At 36.2% G+C, this 15356-nt stretch overlaps 1 protein-coding gene across 1 annotated transcript in view; it reads left to right on the top strand.

Moving 5' to 3' along the window:
• Window positions 1-15356, top strand: part of Bmt2 (base methyltransferase of 25S rRNA 2 homolog) — a 55593-nt gene that overhangs the window by 19002 nt on the left and 21235 nt on the right. The window contains exon 3 of the mRNA XM_052719341.1: window positions 14098-14268. Coding sequence (XP_052575301.1) covers window positions 14098-14268 — 171 coding nt within the window. The remainder of the gene's footprint in view (window positions 1-14097; window positions 14269-15356) is intronic.

Raw genomic sequence — 15356 nt, 5'->3', positions numbered from 1 at the left:
TAAAGCTAATTTGGCCAAAAAGGCTTCAACACAATATTAAAATTTCTGTCATATATAATTTAATTTTAAATTATATAAACATTCACTTCCCTGTTAATTTTAAGAGAACCATATGTTTATATATACAAACACATGCATTCATATATATATATATATATATATATATATATATATATATATATATATATGGGTGAAAGTAATGAGAAAATGAGAAGAGTGGATTGTGGAATAAAGAATTGTACAGTGGGGGAAATAAAGCATGGATTCCCTTTCCCCCTCACCCCAAAAAAAGAGAAAAGAAAAATGGGGTGTTGTAATTAACTGCTTAGTTTTATTTGCTTAGCTCTGTAGAGAAAATGCTTTTTCTGTTTTGCCCCCCACCCCCAACTCAGAAACCAAAGAGGTGTCCTACTAGGCGATGCTCCCTGGTAATGGGAAGTTCCAGTGTCATCTACTCGGGAACAGAACAGAACCATCACTGTTTTACTCTTGGCTTTTCAGTTGTCATGACAATCCAGGAGGCAACCCCTCTTCCTGTTTTCCTAAGTGGACTTTGATGTGTGGCATTCTCAGAGGAACATTTGTACCTTCCACTTGGGTCATGAATCTACCTTGCATTCACTCTCCTTTCTTTTTCCTTGAGTTTGTTTTTCCCCAGGGGCATTCTGTCTTCTTGTGTTCAGAAAGAGATTGTTTTTAGGTCAAACTGCTAAAAATAGTTGATATGAATTTAACTCAGACTTCTGAAGAACAATAGTCAAATAAAAGATGTGGATTTAAAAAACACCAACAACAAAGATGGAGCCTACCATGATGACACATGCTTTTAGACTTCGGAGGCAGGGCAGGAGAGCTATGAGTTTGAACATGCCTGGGCTCTACACTGAGATCTTGATGCAGAACAAAATGTGTGTGTAAGAGAGGTTGTAGGTTGTACAGTGTCTTTATTTAAACCTAAAGCCTTCAAAACAATATTAAATTTGTAGTTATATATAATTTTAATTATGTATGATTTTTCCCTCTTGATAATTATAAGAGATCAGTATTACTTTCAAAGCTAATATGGGCTTCAGTGCCAGTTGAGCAGAAGTTTGCTTCCATTTAGTTATGCTTAAAATTTTAAAGAGGTTTGATATGTGAAATTAGACTGACTTATTTACTTTGCTAAGATTTTTATTGGTCATTTAATTGAAATAATTCAAAGGTGGATTTCTTTTATAAGAATAATTAGATTTCAAATATAATATGAAATAATAAAATACAGCAAAATGTACATATAAAGGTACAGGTAAAATTTCAGTAAAGCATTTTTATGTGTATGTTCAAAGATACATAAACATATTTTTTCCTGAACAATTTGAAAGCAGTTTACAAATAACATCCCATTTTATTCCTGAACTCACAACTCCTAAGGAGAAAATCCTTCTGTATCATTAAGACAATTATCAATAATCTTCTAACTTACTAAAAATATCTAATTCATAAACTCAGGTTTTTTTTCTTACTGTCTCCAGAATGAATGTTAGAATTTTGTGGTGATTTGAATTAGAATGACCCCATAGGCTAATACATTTGAATACTGCTCTACAGTTGGTGGAACTGTTTGGAAAGGACTAGGAGGTGTGGCTTTCTTAGAGGAAATGTGTCACTAGGAATTGGTGGGACTTGGAGGTTTCAAAAGCCTATGTCATTCCCAGTTAGCAAGCTCATGCTCTCTCTCTTGCTAGCTTGCTCTCTTGCTTTCTGCCTTATGGTTGTCTCATGTAAGCACTATGCCTGCCTGCTGCTTTCATGCTCTTGGCCTTGATGGTCATGGACCAACACTCTGGAACCATGAATCCCAAATTGAATGCTTTCTTTTGTAGTTTGCTTTGGTTGTGGTGCTTTGTCATTGCAGTAGAACAATAAGTAACACAAGGTTCTAAGTTTTTTCTAAATGAAGTTAGACCTTGGTAGGTACATCTCTATGTTCTTACATTGTTTTTTTTTAATAACATTGAGTTTTTATAAAAATGTCAGTTTTTTAGAAAACTTCACATAGTTTAATTTTGATTGTTGCTTAAAAGTGGCTAATTGCATTGTTCAAGTATTTTAGATATCTTCACTGATTTTCCTTTTTTGTTATCTTATCAATTACTGAGAAATGTTGTAAGATTAATTTTCTCAAATTTCTTAAAAGTACTTGACTGTTTTCTCTATTTTTGCTTATTATGTTTGTAATAGTTAGGCAAGACTTTCTCTGCTTATTTTACCACAGTTTAGCTGCAGATCTGTTTCTTTTGGTTATAGGCCATTTTTTTTTTCCTGCTTCATTGTGTGTGTGGTGGTTTGCTATTGTGCTTAAAAGACACTCATATAAATATTTTCCTCAGAAAAGACGTGCCTTTTTTCCCTCTGATACAGGACCTAGGATGAAAGAAAAGAACACTTCATCTGTCAGCAGTAGTAATTGGTCTGGAATGGAGCTAAATTACCTCTTTAGAAAGCGTCAGTTCACATTTGGTTTTGGATGCTCTGAGAGTGAGTGAATGAATGCTCTGTGTATGCAGAGGGAGAAGATGAGCTAAGATCTTGAGGTATTAGCCCAAGAAAGAACACAGAGATCCTCCTCTGCTTTTTCGTTCCATTCCCAGCCTCACATGCTGCTGCTGCCCAAGAATCAGAAAGAGTATATGAGGAATTATATCTGTAGTTTGGTTCTTTAAAGATTCCAACCTGTCCATGTGGTGACTATCCCTTGAAAGCTCTGCCACTACAGGATCCCATGACTCTGACAAACCTGATTCTTCGTGCTCGGAAACGTTGCAGCGCACGCTTCCCCCTACCTGCACTCCCTTATTTAGGAAAGGAGGCTGATTTGTAGTTTCTTCATTCCTTTAAGCCACATTGCACTCTTTGTCCTCCAGGCTTTTAAAAAAATACATCAGTTTTAGATTATATAGTTTTGTTGTTGTTGTTACAGAAGTTGGAAACTGTTGTGATTGTCTGTATTCTAATCTTAAACCAGTTTTGTTGCTTATATTCAGGATTCATGTGTTTGTTTCTTCTTGGTTCTATTTATTCATGTTTACAATCTTGTTTATTTCTTATAAACTGAAAGTTGGTTCCAGAGCAGTCGTTCTTAACCTATGCGTCATGACCCTTTGCGGGGGTGGGGGGGTGGGGGGTGGGGGGGTGGGGGTGGGGTGGTGAACAACCTTTCGAAGGGATCGCCTAAGACCATTCAAAAATGCAGATATTTACATTACAATTCCTAACAGTAGCAAAATTACAGTTATGAAGTAGCAACAAAAACAATTTTATGGTTCAGGGTCACCACAACCTGAGAAACTATATTAAAGGGTCACAGCATTAGGAAGGTTGAGAATCATTGCTCTAGAGGATTGTTGCAACTCAAACATTTTTGCAAAAAGAAATCCTTTTGTTTGGTTTTCTTTTTAAAAACAGGGTTTTTCTATGCCCTGACTGTCCTGGAACTCACTCTGCAGACCAGGCTGGCCTGGAACTCAGAGATCCACCTGTCTCTGCTTCCGAGTGCTGGGATTAAAGGTGTACACCACCACCACTTGGCTGCAAAAAGAAATCTTTATAGATGAAACTGCATCTGCATCTTATGAGTAGGCTCTTACCTTTCTGAGACATGCTATTCACTTGGTTGTGGTGAAGCCTCTAGATTCTTCAAATAGGAACTTCGATTTTCTCTTTTTAGTTAGCTAGTAATATATGAAATGACATTTTGGCTTGTCGATCAATTTTGTCTTTAACAGCCTTTGAAATAAATTTACTTGTTTGTTTGTTTATTTATTTTGGTTTTTGGAGACAGGGTTTCTCTGTATAAGTCCTGGCTGTCCTAGAATTCACTTTGTAGACCAACCTTACATTGAACTCACAGGGATCCACCTGCCTCTGCCTCCCAAGTACTGAGATTAAAGGTGTGTACAACCACTGCCCAGCACTTCTGTTTATTAAATAATACATTTGCAGTTGCAGAGTTAAGATCTTTTTTAAAGGTGTATCATTCTTTAACACTTACTTACTGTCATTGTTTTGTAATAAGCATTTTCTTTATAAATAGAACATAATTATGTGTTCTTCAAAATATCTATGTTTGTTTATAATTCTTTCTGTTGACCAATTTTTACATTATTAAGTTGTATGACATAGACAATTACAATTGTGACAAGTGAGGTTTTGAAAATGTTTCTGTAATATCACTGTAGTGTGTAGCTGGAGTTTTCTCCAGTCCTGCCTGGCCCACAATCAGGACAAATCTCTCTCACCCACCAGTCCCACAGCCGCTCAGACCCAACCAAGTAAACACACAAGAGACTTTTATATTGCTTACAAACTATATGACCGTGGCAGGCTTCTTGCTATCTAGTTCTTCTATCTTAAATTGACCCATTTCTATTAATCTAAAAGTTGCCACATGGCTCTTGGCTTACCGGTACCTTACATCTCGCTTGTCATGGCGGCAGCTGGCAGCGTCTCTCTGCCTCAGCCTTCCCATTCCCACAATTCTCTTCTCTCCTTGTCCTGCCTATACTTCCTGCCTGGCTACTGGCCAATCAGTGTTTTATTTATTAACCAATCAGAGCAACACATTTAACATACAGAACATCCCAAAGCAGTAGTGTCATGTTTTCACTAATTCTATCTTTTAGTCATTTTTTCCCTTTGTTATTGGCTTTTTTTCCTTATTGGGTAATCATATAATTTCATCTAGCCAATGAGAATGAATCAAAGCTTGCTTCTATATTCTCACATTGCTTTTGAGCAATTTATTTTTGTCCAGTACAAAATAAGTCTTTACTTTCTTTGCTTTAGACCTACAATCTAATTTTTCAGAGTCCTGTTTTCTTTTAATGGAAGGTAGAATTTGAAAATAATGTGATACAGGCAGCTAGATGTCTTTTATGTCACGTCATTTTTGTGAAGAGAATTAGAAACACATGAGAGAGTAGGGGCAGAGTGGGAGAGAGATTGACCATCCTTAATCCTAAATGCTCCAAAATGCTTTTTTTTTTTTTGAGCACTGATAACACCACAAATGGAAAATTCTCCACTTTCATGATCAAAATATTAAAAATACTTCACACTGAGGGCAAGAAAGGGAATAATAGGTTTGAATAATTATGTAGCCAGTGAGGAAATCGGCATGAAAGTGTTTAAAAAGCGAAAACAACAACAACAAAATGGAACTGTCGTATGACCCAGCTACACCACTCTTCGGTGTGTACCTGAAGTCCCATAACACAAAGATTGTTGTATATCCACATTTGTTGCTGGACTATTCACAGTAGCTGAGAAATGGAACTTGTTGGCATGCCTACCTGTAGGTGAATGGATAAAGAAGTTGTGCACATACACAAAGAAAAATGTGGTGTTTGCAGGAAAATGGACAGAACTGGAGAATCATTATGTTAAGTGAAATAAGCCAGACTCAGAAAGACAAATGGCACATGATTACTCTCAGATGCACAACCTAGATTTAAAACTACAAGTAAGTGTGTGTGTGTGTGTGTGTGTGTGTGTGTGTGTGTGTGTGTGTGAAAGAGAGAGAGAGAGAGAGAGAGAGAGAGAGAGAGAGAGAGAGAGAGAGAGAGAGAGAGAGAGGGGCAGAAAGAGGATAATGGAAAGGGAACACAGATTCTATTTCTGGGGCAGGTGGCATGAGGGAGGGCAAATTAGAGTAAAATATAATTGTGCATATGTAAGGAAATGCCACTGTAAAACATAAAAAAATAATAATAATTTGAAAGTACTATGTAAAATCACCATTTATATAGGCATGCTAGTTGGTGGTTTTTGTCAGCTTAACACAAGTCAGTGTCATCTGGGAAGAGCGAACATCAATTGAGAAAATACCTCCATCAACTTAGCCTGTAGGTAAGCCTATGGGGCATTTTCCTGATTGATTTGTGTAGGCCCAGCTCAAAGGGCAGTTCCACCCCGAGGCAGATGGTTCTGGGTTATGTAATAAGCTATGGAAAGCAAGCCAGTGAGCACCATGTCTCAATGGTCTCTGCTTCAGTTCTTGCCTCCAGATTCCTGCCTTTAGCTCCTTTCCTGACTTCCTTCATGATCAACTGTCATTAGGACATGTAAGCTTAAATAAACCCTTTCCTCTCCAAGTTGCTTTGGGTCTTGGTATTTATCACAATAGGTAGTGAACTATGATACTAGTAGTTTGATTCTATGTCCATGTAGCAGAATTATAATAAGTTTACACCTGTGACTTGTGTGCACCTCAGGCACAGATTGTTCCTGTGGAACAGGTCTTAAATTCTTTAATCAGGAAATAGTTGGTTACTCCCATAACATTTGTGCTACTATTGTACCCATCGGCATATCTTGTTGTGACACTTGTTATTGTAGTTCACAGTGTTGATGACTTTCACCCTCATCCCCCAGCAGTCTACATAGCAACTTCTAATGCTATGAAAGTTAGCTAGAATGGAGGAATCTTCTCGGTCATTTGTAGCTTGATTTACCTGTCTTGTAACCAAAGTCTGTGATGTCTTTAGCAGTAAGATCTTACCCTCAAATTCTGGTGGGCAGTCAAGGGCAAGGACAATAGCCTCTGTTGTTTATGGGGTCCCTGGGACACCACTGCTCAACATTTCCAGTGGGTATCCCACACATATCACTGGGCTTTTTATTTGGTGCTCTGGCTTCTGCAAGGAATCCACTGTAGAGGGTAACTCCATTAACCTCTTACATGAAAATATGTATTTGATCCTTATAAAATAGTAGGTTTTCATATAGCTTTTTCAAACATCCCTCATGTTAGTTATTCCCCCACTCCCTCCTCAGCTCTCCCCTCTAATCCCCCCTTCCTGTCACTCTCCTCACTGAAACTTCTCTTTCCATTCTTTTCCTCCATTCATATCACCCGTGTTCTATTCTTCCCGTAAGAGCTTTCTTTCCCATCCCCAGCATCGGTCCCTTTCTAGTTTTCTGGATTCTACAGGTACTCAAAGTTAAACACATAGACCTAAAAATTTGATGCTAATATCAACATATAAATGAGAACATAGAACATTGTCTCTCTGGGTCTGGGTTACTGTACTTACTGAAATGTTTTTTCAGCTCCATCTATTTACCTGAAGATTTCATCATTTCATTCTTTTTACAGATAATAAAATTTTGTTGTGTATAGTTATCACATTTTTCAATCATTAGTTGTTGGACATCTAGATGTTTCCACATCCTAGCTGTTGTGAATAGAGCAGCAAATAACATGTGGTAGGAAATACAGTCCTTTCATATGGTAGTAGATGTCTTAATTTTTTAAGGAGCCAGCACCCTAATTTCCATAGTGTCTGTACTAATTTCCCCTCCAATATCTATTCTTAACTGTAGGTGATAGTGTGTTACATATTGCTTCTTACCTTTTTTTACTTAATTGTGGAGATCATGCCATTTGGTATTATGTTAGATGTTTCCAGAGAAGTAGAAGCAATGTGTGTGTGTGTGTGTGTGTGTGTGTACATGACACATTTATGTACTTCTGTATGGATATATAGTGATAGAGTGGTGCTAAAGAACTGACTCATATAATCATGAAATCTGATCGATCCTAAGATCTTTGTTTTAACTGTTAGATGAATAAAACAGATTGCCCTTGGTCTCATCCAGCCAGTTCAAAGTCTGAACACAATAATTCTCTTAAATAACTAGAAAATTTCTCCTGCCCATCTTCAGAGAACTCCATCTTTTTCCCGCCTTCTGGATCAGATTAAACTGATTTTTCCTGGGTTTTGAGATGACTGGCTTTTTAACTAGGACTACATAATCAGTGTTCCATACCTTGTATCCCTCTTATATCTTAAAGAAGAACTATAAGTCTATTGTACAGAGTATCAGTATATTGAAATGTCACACAATACTTTATAAATGTTCTTCCTTACTGTGCCAATCAAATACATTTAGAAAAAGTTTCTGGAGTTGCCAACTATAGGGATTCCTATTCATTATTCATTCGTATTTTCTTCTAATACTTTTGTAACTTCATTTTGTGTATTTATGTATTTTACCTGTTTGGAGTTTATCAGGTGTTTGTTGTGAAGTATCACTCTCCTTTTTCTCCCTAAAATAACTTTCCCCCATATGATTTGTCCATTTCCCCAACACCACTTATGTAAAAAACTAGATCACAGTATCATAGCTTGATACTTACATATTTTACTGTTTACCTCATAGTTGATTTTGTTTTGTAATTTCTTTCACTAGTTATGTATATTGTTGGCCTATGACTGTCAGTATTTTAATGATAGACTTACATAATACCGTTCTATGTCATCTATCCTACCCACCCTTGTACTTTTTCAAAATTGCTTGGTTCTTGTTTTTTTTTTCCTTTTTTACCTTAGAATAAGCTGGTTTACTTATTTTTCTAATTGCTTGATATGAAATTATAAATTGGCAAAAACTGATGCCTTCACAATATTGAATCATCTTGCCCATGAAAAATGTATTTCATTTGTTTTGTTTTTTGTTTTTTCCTTTTTAGTCAGTATTTCAAGGTTTTCTCTATGGTGGTTGTGCATATCTCTTGTTTTATTCCTAGGCACCTTAACATTTTGTTGTTGTTATAAATATGAGTTTCTTTTTCATTACATATTCTAACAGGCTAGTGTATGTATTTCTTTGAACATGTTTATGGATACTTCTCATTTATTTCACCATTTTACAGAATTTTATTACTGTTTGTGTTAGTTCATGATTGAGTCTCTTGGGTTGTCTAGATATTCGCAGTATCATCTGAATACATTAAGTTTTATTTCTTCCTCTCCAGTTCATTTGACCCGGCTGCTTGTTTTCACACACTGAGCCATCTTGTCAGCTCTAGTGTCTGTTTCTTGAGTGTCAATGCAATGTGAACAACTGTGCCAGGCTCCTTGACTCCTAATTATGATGAACTGTGACACAGAATAAACCCTTTCTTCCTGAAATTGCTTTTGTCAAGAGTATTTTATCACAGCAACAGGAAAAGAGATGGAGACAAGAAACAAGGCTCACTTCTCTCAGGCTTCAGATTATTATTCAGTTCCTGTTATGTAAGATTTCTCTAACGTATTCTCTGCTTACCTCACCCACAGTTTTTACTTTATTTGTATTTATGGGAAGGGGAGATCAGAAGATAACTGTTGGGAGAATATTCCATGCACCCAAAGATCCTAAGAGCAGGCTTGGGCTGTATGTAATTTTAACATTTGTTGAAGATGCTGTCTTCTCTCCAGTATATGGTTTGAGGCCCCTTTTCTCAACTACCAGATGGCTATAGTTATGGGTACTCTGTTTGGGTTTTCTATTTCATTCCATTTGAGCTTTTATTCCATGTTGGTTTTGTGCCAGCATAGTGTTTTTTATTACTGTGATTCTGTAATATATTTTAAGATCTTGGATAATGATCCCTCCAATATTATTTTTTCTGCTCACGGTTGCTTTGGCTATCCAGAGTCTTTTCTGGTTCTATATGGAATATTGTGGTTAGTTTTATTGGGGTTGCATTGAACCTGTAAATTGCTTTTGATAGGATGGCCATTTTCACAGTATTATTTCTACCAAAATACTGAACACTAGGTATCTTTTCAAAGTAGATCTTTACACTTCAAATGATGTAATTAAGAAAAATTCCTCACGGGTGTGTCTTTAGTGTGATTTTAGTTGATTCCTGATGTAGTCAATTTGACAACCAAGAATAGCCATCACACTTGTGAGGTCTACATCTTCCATATTGTCTACAAATAGGGATCCTTGGCTTCTTTTTTCCCCATTAGTATTTCTTTAATTTCCATCTCTAGCTATATTGCTCTGGCTGGTGCTCCCAGCATTCATTATTTGAGAAGGGGAGGAGGTACTTTACTGTCCTGGCTGTGGGTTTGTCATGTAGAACCTTTATTGTTGAGTTATGTTCCTTCCAGTTCTTGTCAAAAGCTATCTATCTGCATCTATTGAGATGATCATGAGTTTTTGTCTTTAAGCTAATTTATATCATTTATTAATTATTGATATGTACTTACTATATTTAGTAATTTATATAATTAAATATGTTGAACCATCCTGCATTTTCTTGATAAAGCCAACTTGACTTTGAATGATCTTTGCTTTTCATTTAAAATTTATTTTCATACAGTACATTTTGATCATATTATTTCTCCTCACTCAACTCCTCTTACCTCCCTACCCCCTCCAAAAAAAAAACCAAAAAACAAACAGCAAGCAAAAAAAATGAAAACAACCAGAAAACTAGTAAGACCAAAAAATAACAACAAAGTGAAAAAGCACACAAAAGACAGACATAGAGCCCCTCTTGTACTGGACAACTACTCCTGGGCATGTTTCTATACCACATTGAAGAGTATTTGATTCAGAATGCTTGCATCTGTGTTCATCAGGTGTACTGGCTGGCCATTTGTTAGATTTAGTTTCATAGCTGTTGTGTTTTGACCTGGTTTGGATAGTCTAGTAATACTGGCTTCATAGAACAAGTTTAGGAGTCTTCCTCCTATTTCTACTCCTTTGAATAACTTAGGATTTATTAGTTATAGTTCTTTGTAAGTCTGGTAGAATTCTGTTGTGAATCCATATGGGCCTGGGCTTTTCTTTGTCAGAAGGCTTTCTGTTACTTTTGGAATCTCCTGCTTTGTTACGGATCTGTTTCGACTGTTGATCTCTTCGTGGTTTAAATTTGGAAATTTATTCGTTTCTTTTAGATTTTCCAACTTAATGGAGTACAGATTTTTGCAAGTATTCCCTTGTAACATGCTGAATTTCTCTGGGGGCTATTGTAATGTTCCCTGTTCATTTCTTTTTCTTTTGGGCCAAGTGTCTGTCTTGTTTATCTTTTCAAAGAATCAGCTCTTAAATGCATTGATTCCTCTATTGTTGGTTTATATTTCATTAATTTTTATTTTAATTTTTCTTATTGCTTATTGTCTACAAGGTTTGAGCTTGTTTTCTTATTTTTTTTTCAAATTTTTGAGTTGCACTATTGAGTCATTTATTTGGCTCTTTCTAATTATTTAATGTGTAGGCACTAAGGGCTATAAATATTTCTCTTAGATCTGCTTTTAATGTGCCCCATAGGTTTTGTTGTTTTGCATTTTGTTTTAGTTCTGGGATATTGATTTCTATCTTGATTTTTTTTCCCTTTGATCCATTCATCATTCACTAGTGAGTTGTTTAATCTCCATAAATTTGTACACTTAACTAGAGTTTTATTCACTGTCAAATTTAAATTCTGTTGCATAATGGCCTGAGAGGATGCATGGAATTATCTGTATTTTTAGGTTGGTTTTGGGTCCCAGCATGCGGTCTGTTTTAGAGAAGCTTTCATGTGCTTCTGAGTAGAATGAATATTCTTTGTTGTTTGGTTGGAATATTCTGTAGTTATCTTTTAGGTCCTTTTGATAAAATATCTTTAATTCTGAGGTTTCTTGTTTTTGTTTGTTTGTTTGTTTTGTCCAGATATTCTATCTATTGGAGAAAGGTGTTGAAATCACCTACTGCTATTGGAGTTTGTGCTAATTTGTGTCTTTACTTCCATTTGTATGCTTTTTTGTGAAACTAAGTGCACCAGAATTTGGTGCATTTATCTTTAGTATTATACTATATTCTTGATTAATTGGTATCTTGATGGTAATGATGTACCTTTCTTGTCCCTTCTAATTCATTTTAATTTGAAGTATATTTTGCTACATGTTAAGATGGCTATGCCTGCTTGCTTCCTGATCCCATTTGCCTGAAATACTTTTTTCCATCCTTTCATTTTAGGATGGTGCCTATTTTCCAAGCTGAGTTTCTTGTAGAAAATAGAAAGATGGATTTTGTTTCTTACTCCATTCACCCAGCCTATATCTTGATTGGAGACTTGAGGTGATTGATGTTTAGAGTTATTATTGAAAAGTTTGTGTAGATTGCAATCATTTTGCTGTTTGTAGGTTTGTGTTCTTAGTTGTGCTTTGTAATTCTTTAATTATAGCTTTACTTGTTTTCTTTCTAGAGTCTCTTGGCTATGTGCAGTCTCTCTTCCATTAGAAGTGCTGCTTCCAGTATTCTACTTAGAGATTTTATTATTGTAGTTGGTTATGAATTTTTTAAGACTGTTTGGATCAGTGAAAGTATTCTTTTTCTTTCAGCTGTGGCAAATAGTTTTACTGTTTACAGTAGTCTGGGTTGACATCCATGGTCTTTTAGAACTTGGAGTGCATTGCTCCAGAAGGCTTTCAGAGTTCCCGTTGAGAAATCAGCTGTTACTCTGATGGTTTTTTCCTTTATATGTCACTTTTTTGGTCTTGGAACTTTCAATGTTTTTCTTTGTTTTGTTTCAGCTGTGATATGCTATGGAGTGTTTCTTTTTCAGTCTTGTCCATTTGTTGCTCTCTGCACTTTTTGTGTCTGGATGGGTATGTCTTTCCTTAGTTTGGGGAACTTTTCTTCAATGGTCCTGTTGAGGACCTGATCTATATAACCCACGATGCTTTCCCTCATAGTGTCTACCATTTCTTGCATGTTCCTTTCCTCTGCTTTTTAATTTTTTAAAAATATTCTTTGCTTATTTGATCTAGATCCTCTATCTGGTATTATGTCTTCTACTTAATTCTTGATACAGAGTTTTTCAATTCTGTCTTCATTTCAGTTTGTGTTCTAGCTCTTTATTGAATTCTGTCTTCAATTCCTGAATTCTCTTCATCATTTAGTAGTATATTTGTCTTTTTGTAGACATCACTCAGGTGTTTATTGTGAGCCTCTTGGAGTTCAGTGAGGTTTTTGTTCATTCATTCTTCCTTGAATTACATGAATTCTTTGATAAAATATATAAGTTCTTCTAAATTCTGTCATGGGGTTCATCTAGGTAGTCCTCAGAACTATAGAACTGGTGAGTTTGATATAAGACATACTGTCTTGGCTATTTGTGTTGTTTTTGTTTTTGTGAGTTGACCTAGGCATGTGAACTCTCCTTGGTTTGTGTCTGTTGTGAGAATTGAGCCTGCCTTAGATTGGGTGACTGCAGGAGCTGTGTGACTAGAACTACGCCAGGTAGACCTGATGATGAGCTGTTTAACTGGACCCGGCAAAGTTGACTCCTGACCACAGAAGAGGAGCTGCAGCAGTGGGTCTAGAGATTGCAGTGGGTAACAAGAAGGTTGGGATAGCTAAAGACCATCCCACCAGTCAAAGATGGCGCATGAACAAAGCAGATTGAAACCAGGGCTGTGGGTGTGGAGTGACAACAGGTAGGGTAAATGATGGGATAAGGAATAAAGGACTTAGCTAGGCAGCAAAGGTGGCACTTGAACAGAAGGGGTCAGGGCTCACAGGTTGCAAGTCTGGAGCTAGGCTTGTGTACAGATGGCAAAGGGAGAAGCAACTTACCTAGCAAGAATGGCTGATGAACCAACCTATTCAACATTTTTATAATAATGCTTTTTGAAATTATAATGTAGTTGTATTAGTCAGGGTTCTCGAGAGGAACAGAATTGATAGAATGAATCTGTCTGTCTAATCCATTAATAAATTAGTAAAAGGGATTTATTAGAGTGGCTTGTCTAGTTAGTCCAGCAATAGCATTCCTACCAACAGAAAGTCCAAAAATCCAGTAGTCGTTCAGTCCTCAGGGCTGGGTATCTCAGCTAGTCTTTGATGTATGTCAGGATCCTGAAGAAGCAGGCTCTGATACCAATGAAGGACTTAGCCAGGGAGCTCAAGGGCAAGCTGGAAAGAACCAGTGCTTCTTTCTTCCCTGTCCTTCCTACCGGCTGCCAGCAGAGGGCGTGGCCCAGATTTAAGGTGGTTCTTCAACCTCAGAAGATCGGGATTTAGAGTGGGCCTTCTGACCTCAATGATCCAATCAAGAAACATCTCTCACAGGTGTATCCAGCCACTTGTCTAGATATAGTCAAGTTAACAACCAAGAATAGCCATCACTGTAATATTTGACCTTTTAAAATAGGACCCTTCCATTTGAAAGTTTCCCACCTTGAATAATGAAGGGTGTTTTGTTGTTGTTGTTGTTGTTGTTGTTGTTGTTAATTTATTTTACTTCATCACACCTAATGTTTTTAAACCCAACTTTGTTTTGATCTTTAGTATATGCAGAGAGTATTTCCAGAATGGTGGGAAGAGAAAAGCACTTGAGAAAGATGAAAAAAGAGCTGTACTCGCTACTAAGACCACTCCAGCCTTAAACGTGCACGAGTCATCGAAACTTGAAGGTCGTTTAACAAACCTCAGCTTTACAAGCCCTGAATTTATTACTGAGTAAGTATACTTATCTGTTTCAGTCAACTTTTCCCCAGGTAGCTGTGTTAATGTGAATAGTGGGAAAAAATGGTTTACACCTTGTAAAACAGTGTAATGGTCAATACTTAGAGGCAGGATGTTTATTTTCTCCTCTGATATACGTAAGTTTGAGAAATAAAAATTCATAATATTGTTAAGCATAAAACTGTCATAAAATTTCAAGAAATATATGAAAACTTAGTGTTCCTATAGCATATGTTGTCCTTAAAAAATGAAAAAAGGATGGTTTATTAAATGTTATGACAATTATATGTTGTGACAATTAAATGTTATTATGAAAAATCCAAGCAATGAAAGCCAATTAAACTGTTTAAAGTATTTAGCTACTAAGGAATTACAAGTAAAAAAAATATCAATACTGACCACCTATCATCATGTTATTGTTGAATTGAAAATATGCCTGCTGGTGGGGTGTGTGTATGTGTGTGTAGGTATGAACTTTGCGAGTTCATGAGTATTATAGTCTAGTTAATTAAAATTATGTATGTATCTTAGTTTCAGAATAAATTTTCTGTCATGTAATATTTTATTAATTGTTTGAGAATTGTAGAAACATTCTTGACAAATGCTGAAAACTGATAACAGCAAAATTAAACTCTTAAATAATTTCAGAACTGTTGATGCCAGCATAGCATTATTTGGTTCCTCTGACCTTATACTGTATTCAAAGTATTACCTAGCTATGAGTAATTTCATTTGAATAAAATCAGCACATCATTGATTAGTTCACTAGGAAAGAGTAAGTCATCTTTGCCTTAAGTTTATTGCAAAGCTTATTATGACTTATCCAACATCTTGTACCTTAGATCTCATGAAATAGCTAAAGTATTTTTAAGTTGTTGTCGAAGGCTGTAGCTTAGTGATAGAGCACTTGGCTAGTGTCTGTGAGGCCCTAGGTTCAATCCCCAATACTGGCAAATAAATAAAATGTTGGTAAGAATAATCACTCATCTAGCTACATAGAAACAGGTAGCCGTGGAAAGCACTCGCTCTGCATTTTCTGTATGGTTCTTCAGCTGTAGTCTCTGAGATTCCCTTGTATACTT

This window comes from Peromyscus californicus, unplaced genomic scaffold (genome assembly GCF_007827085.1).
Source record: "Peromyscus californicus insignis strain IS unplaced genomic scaffold, ASM782708v3 Scaffold_6__1_contigs__length_162567912, whole genome shotgun sequence".
Classification (NCBI taxonomy): domain Eukaryota; kingdom Metazoa; phylum Chordata; class Mammalia; order Rodentia; family Cricetidae; genus Peromyscus; species Peromyscus californicus.
This window is presented reverse-complemented; position numbering and strand designations above follow the sequence as displayed.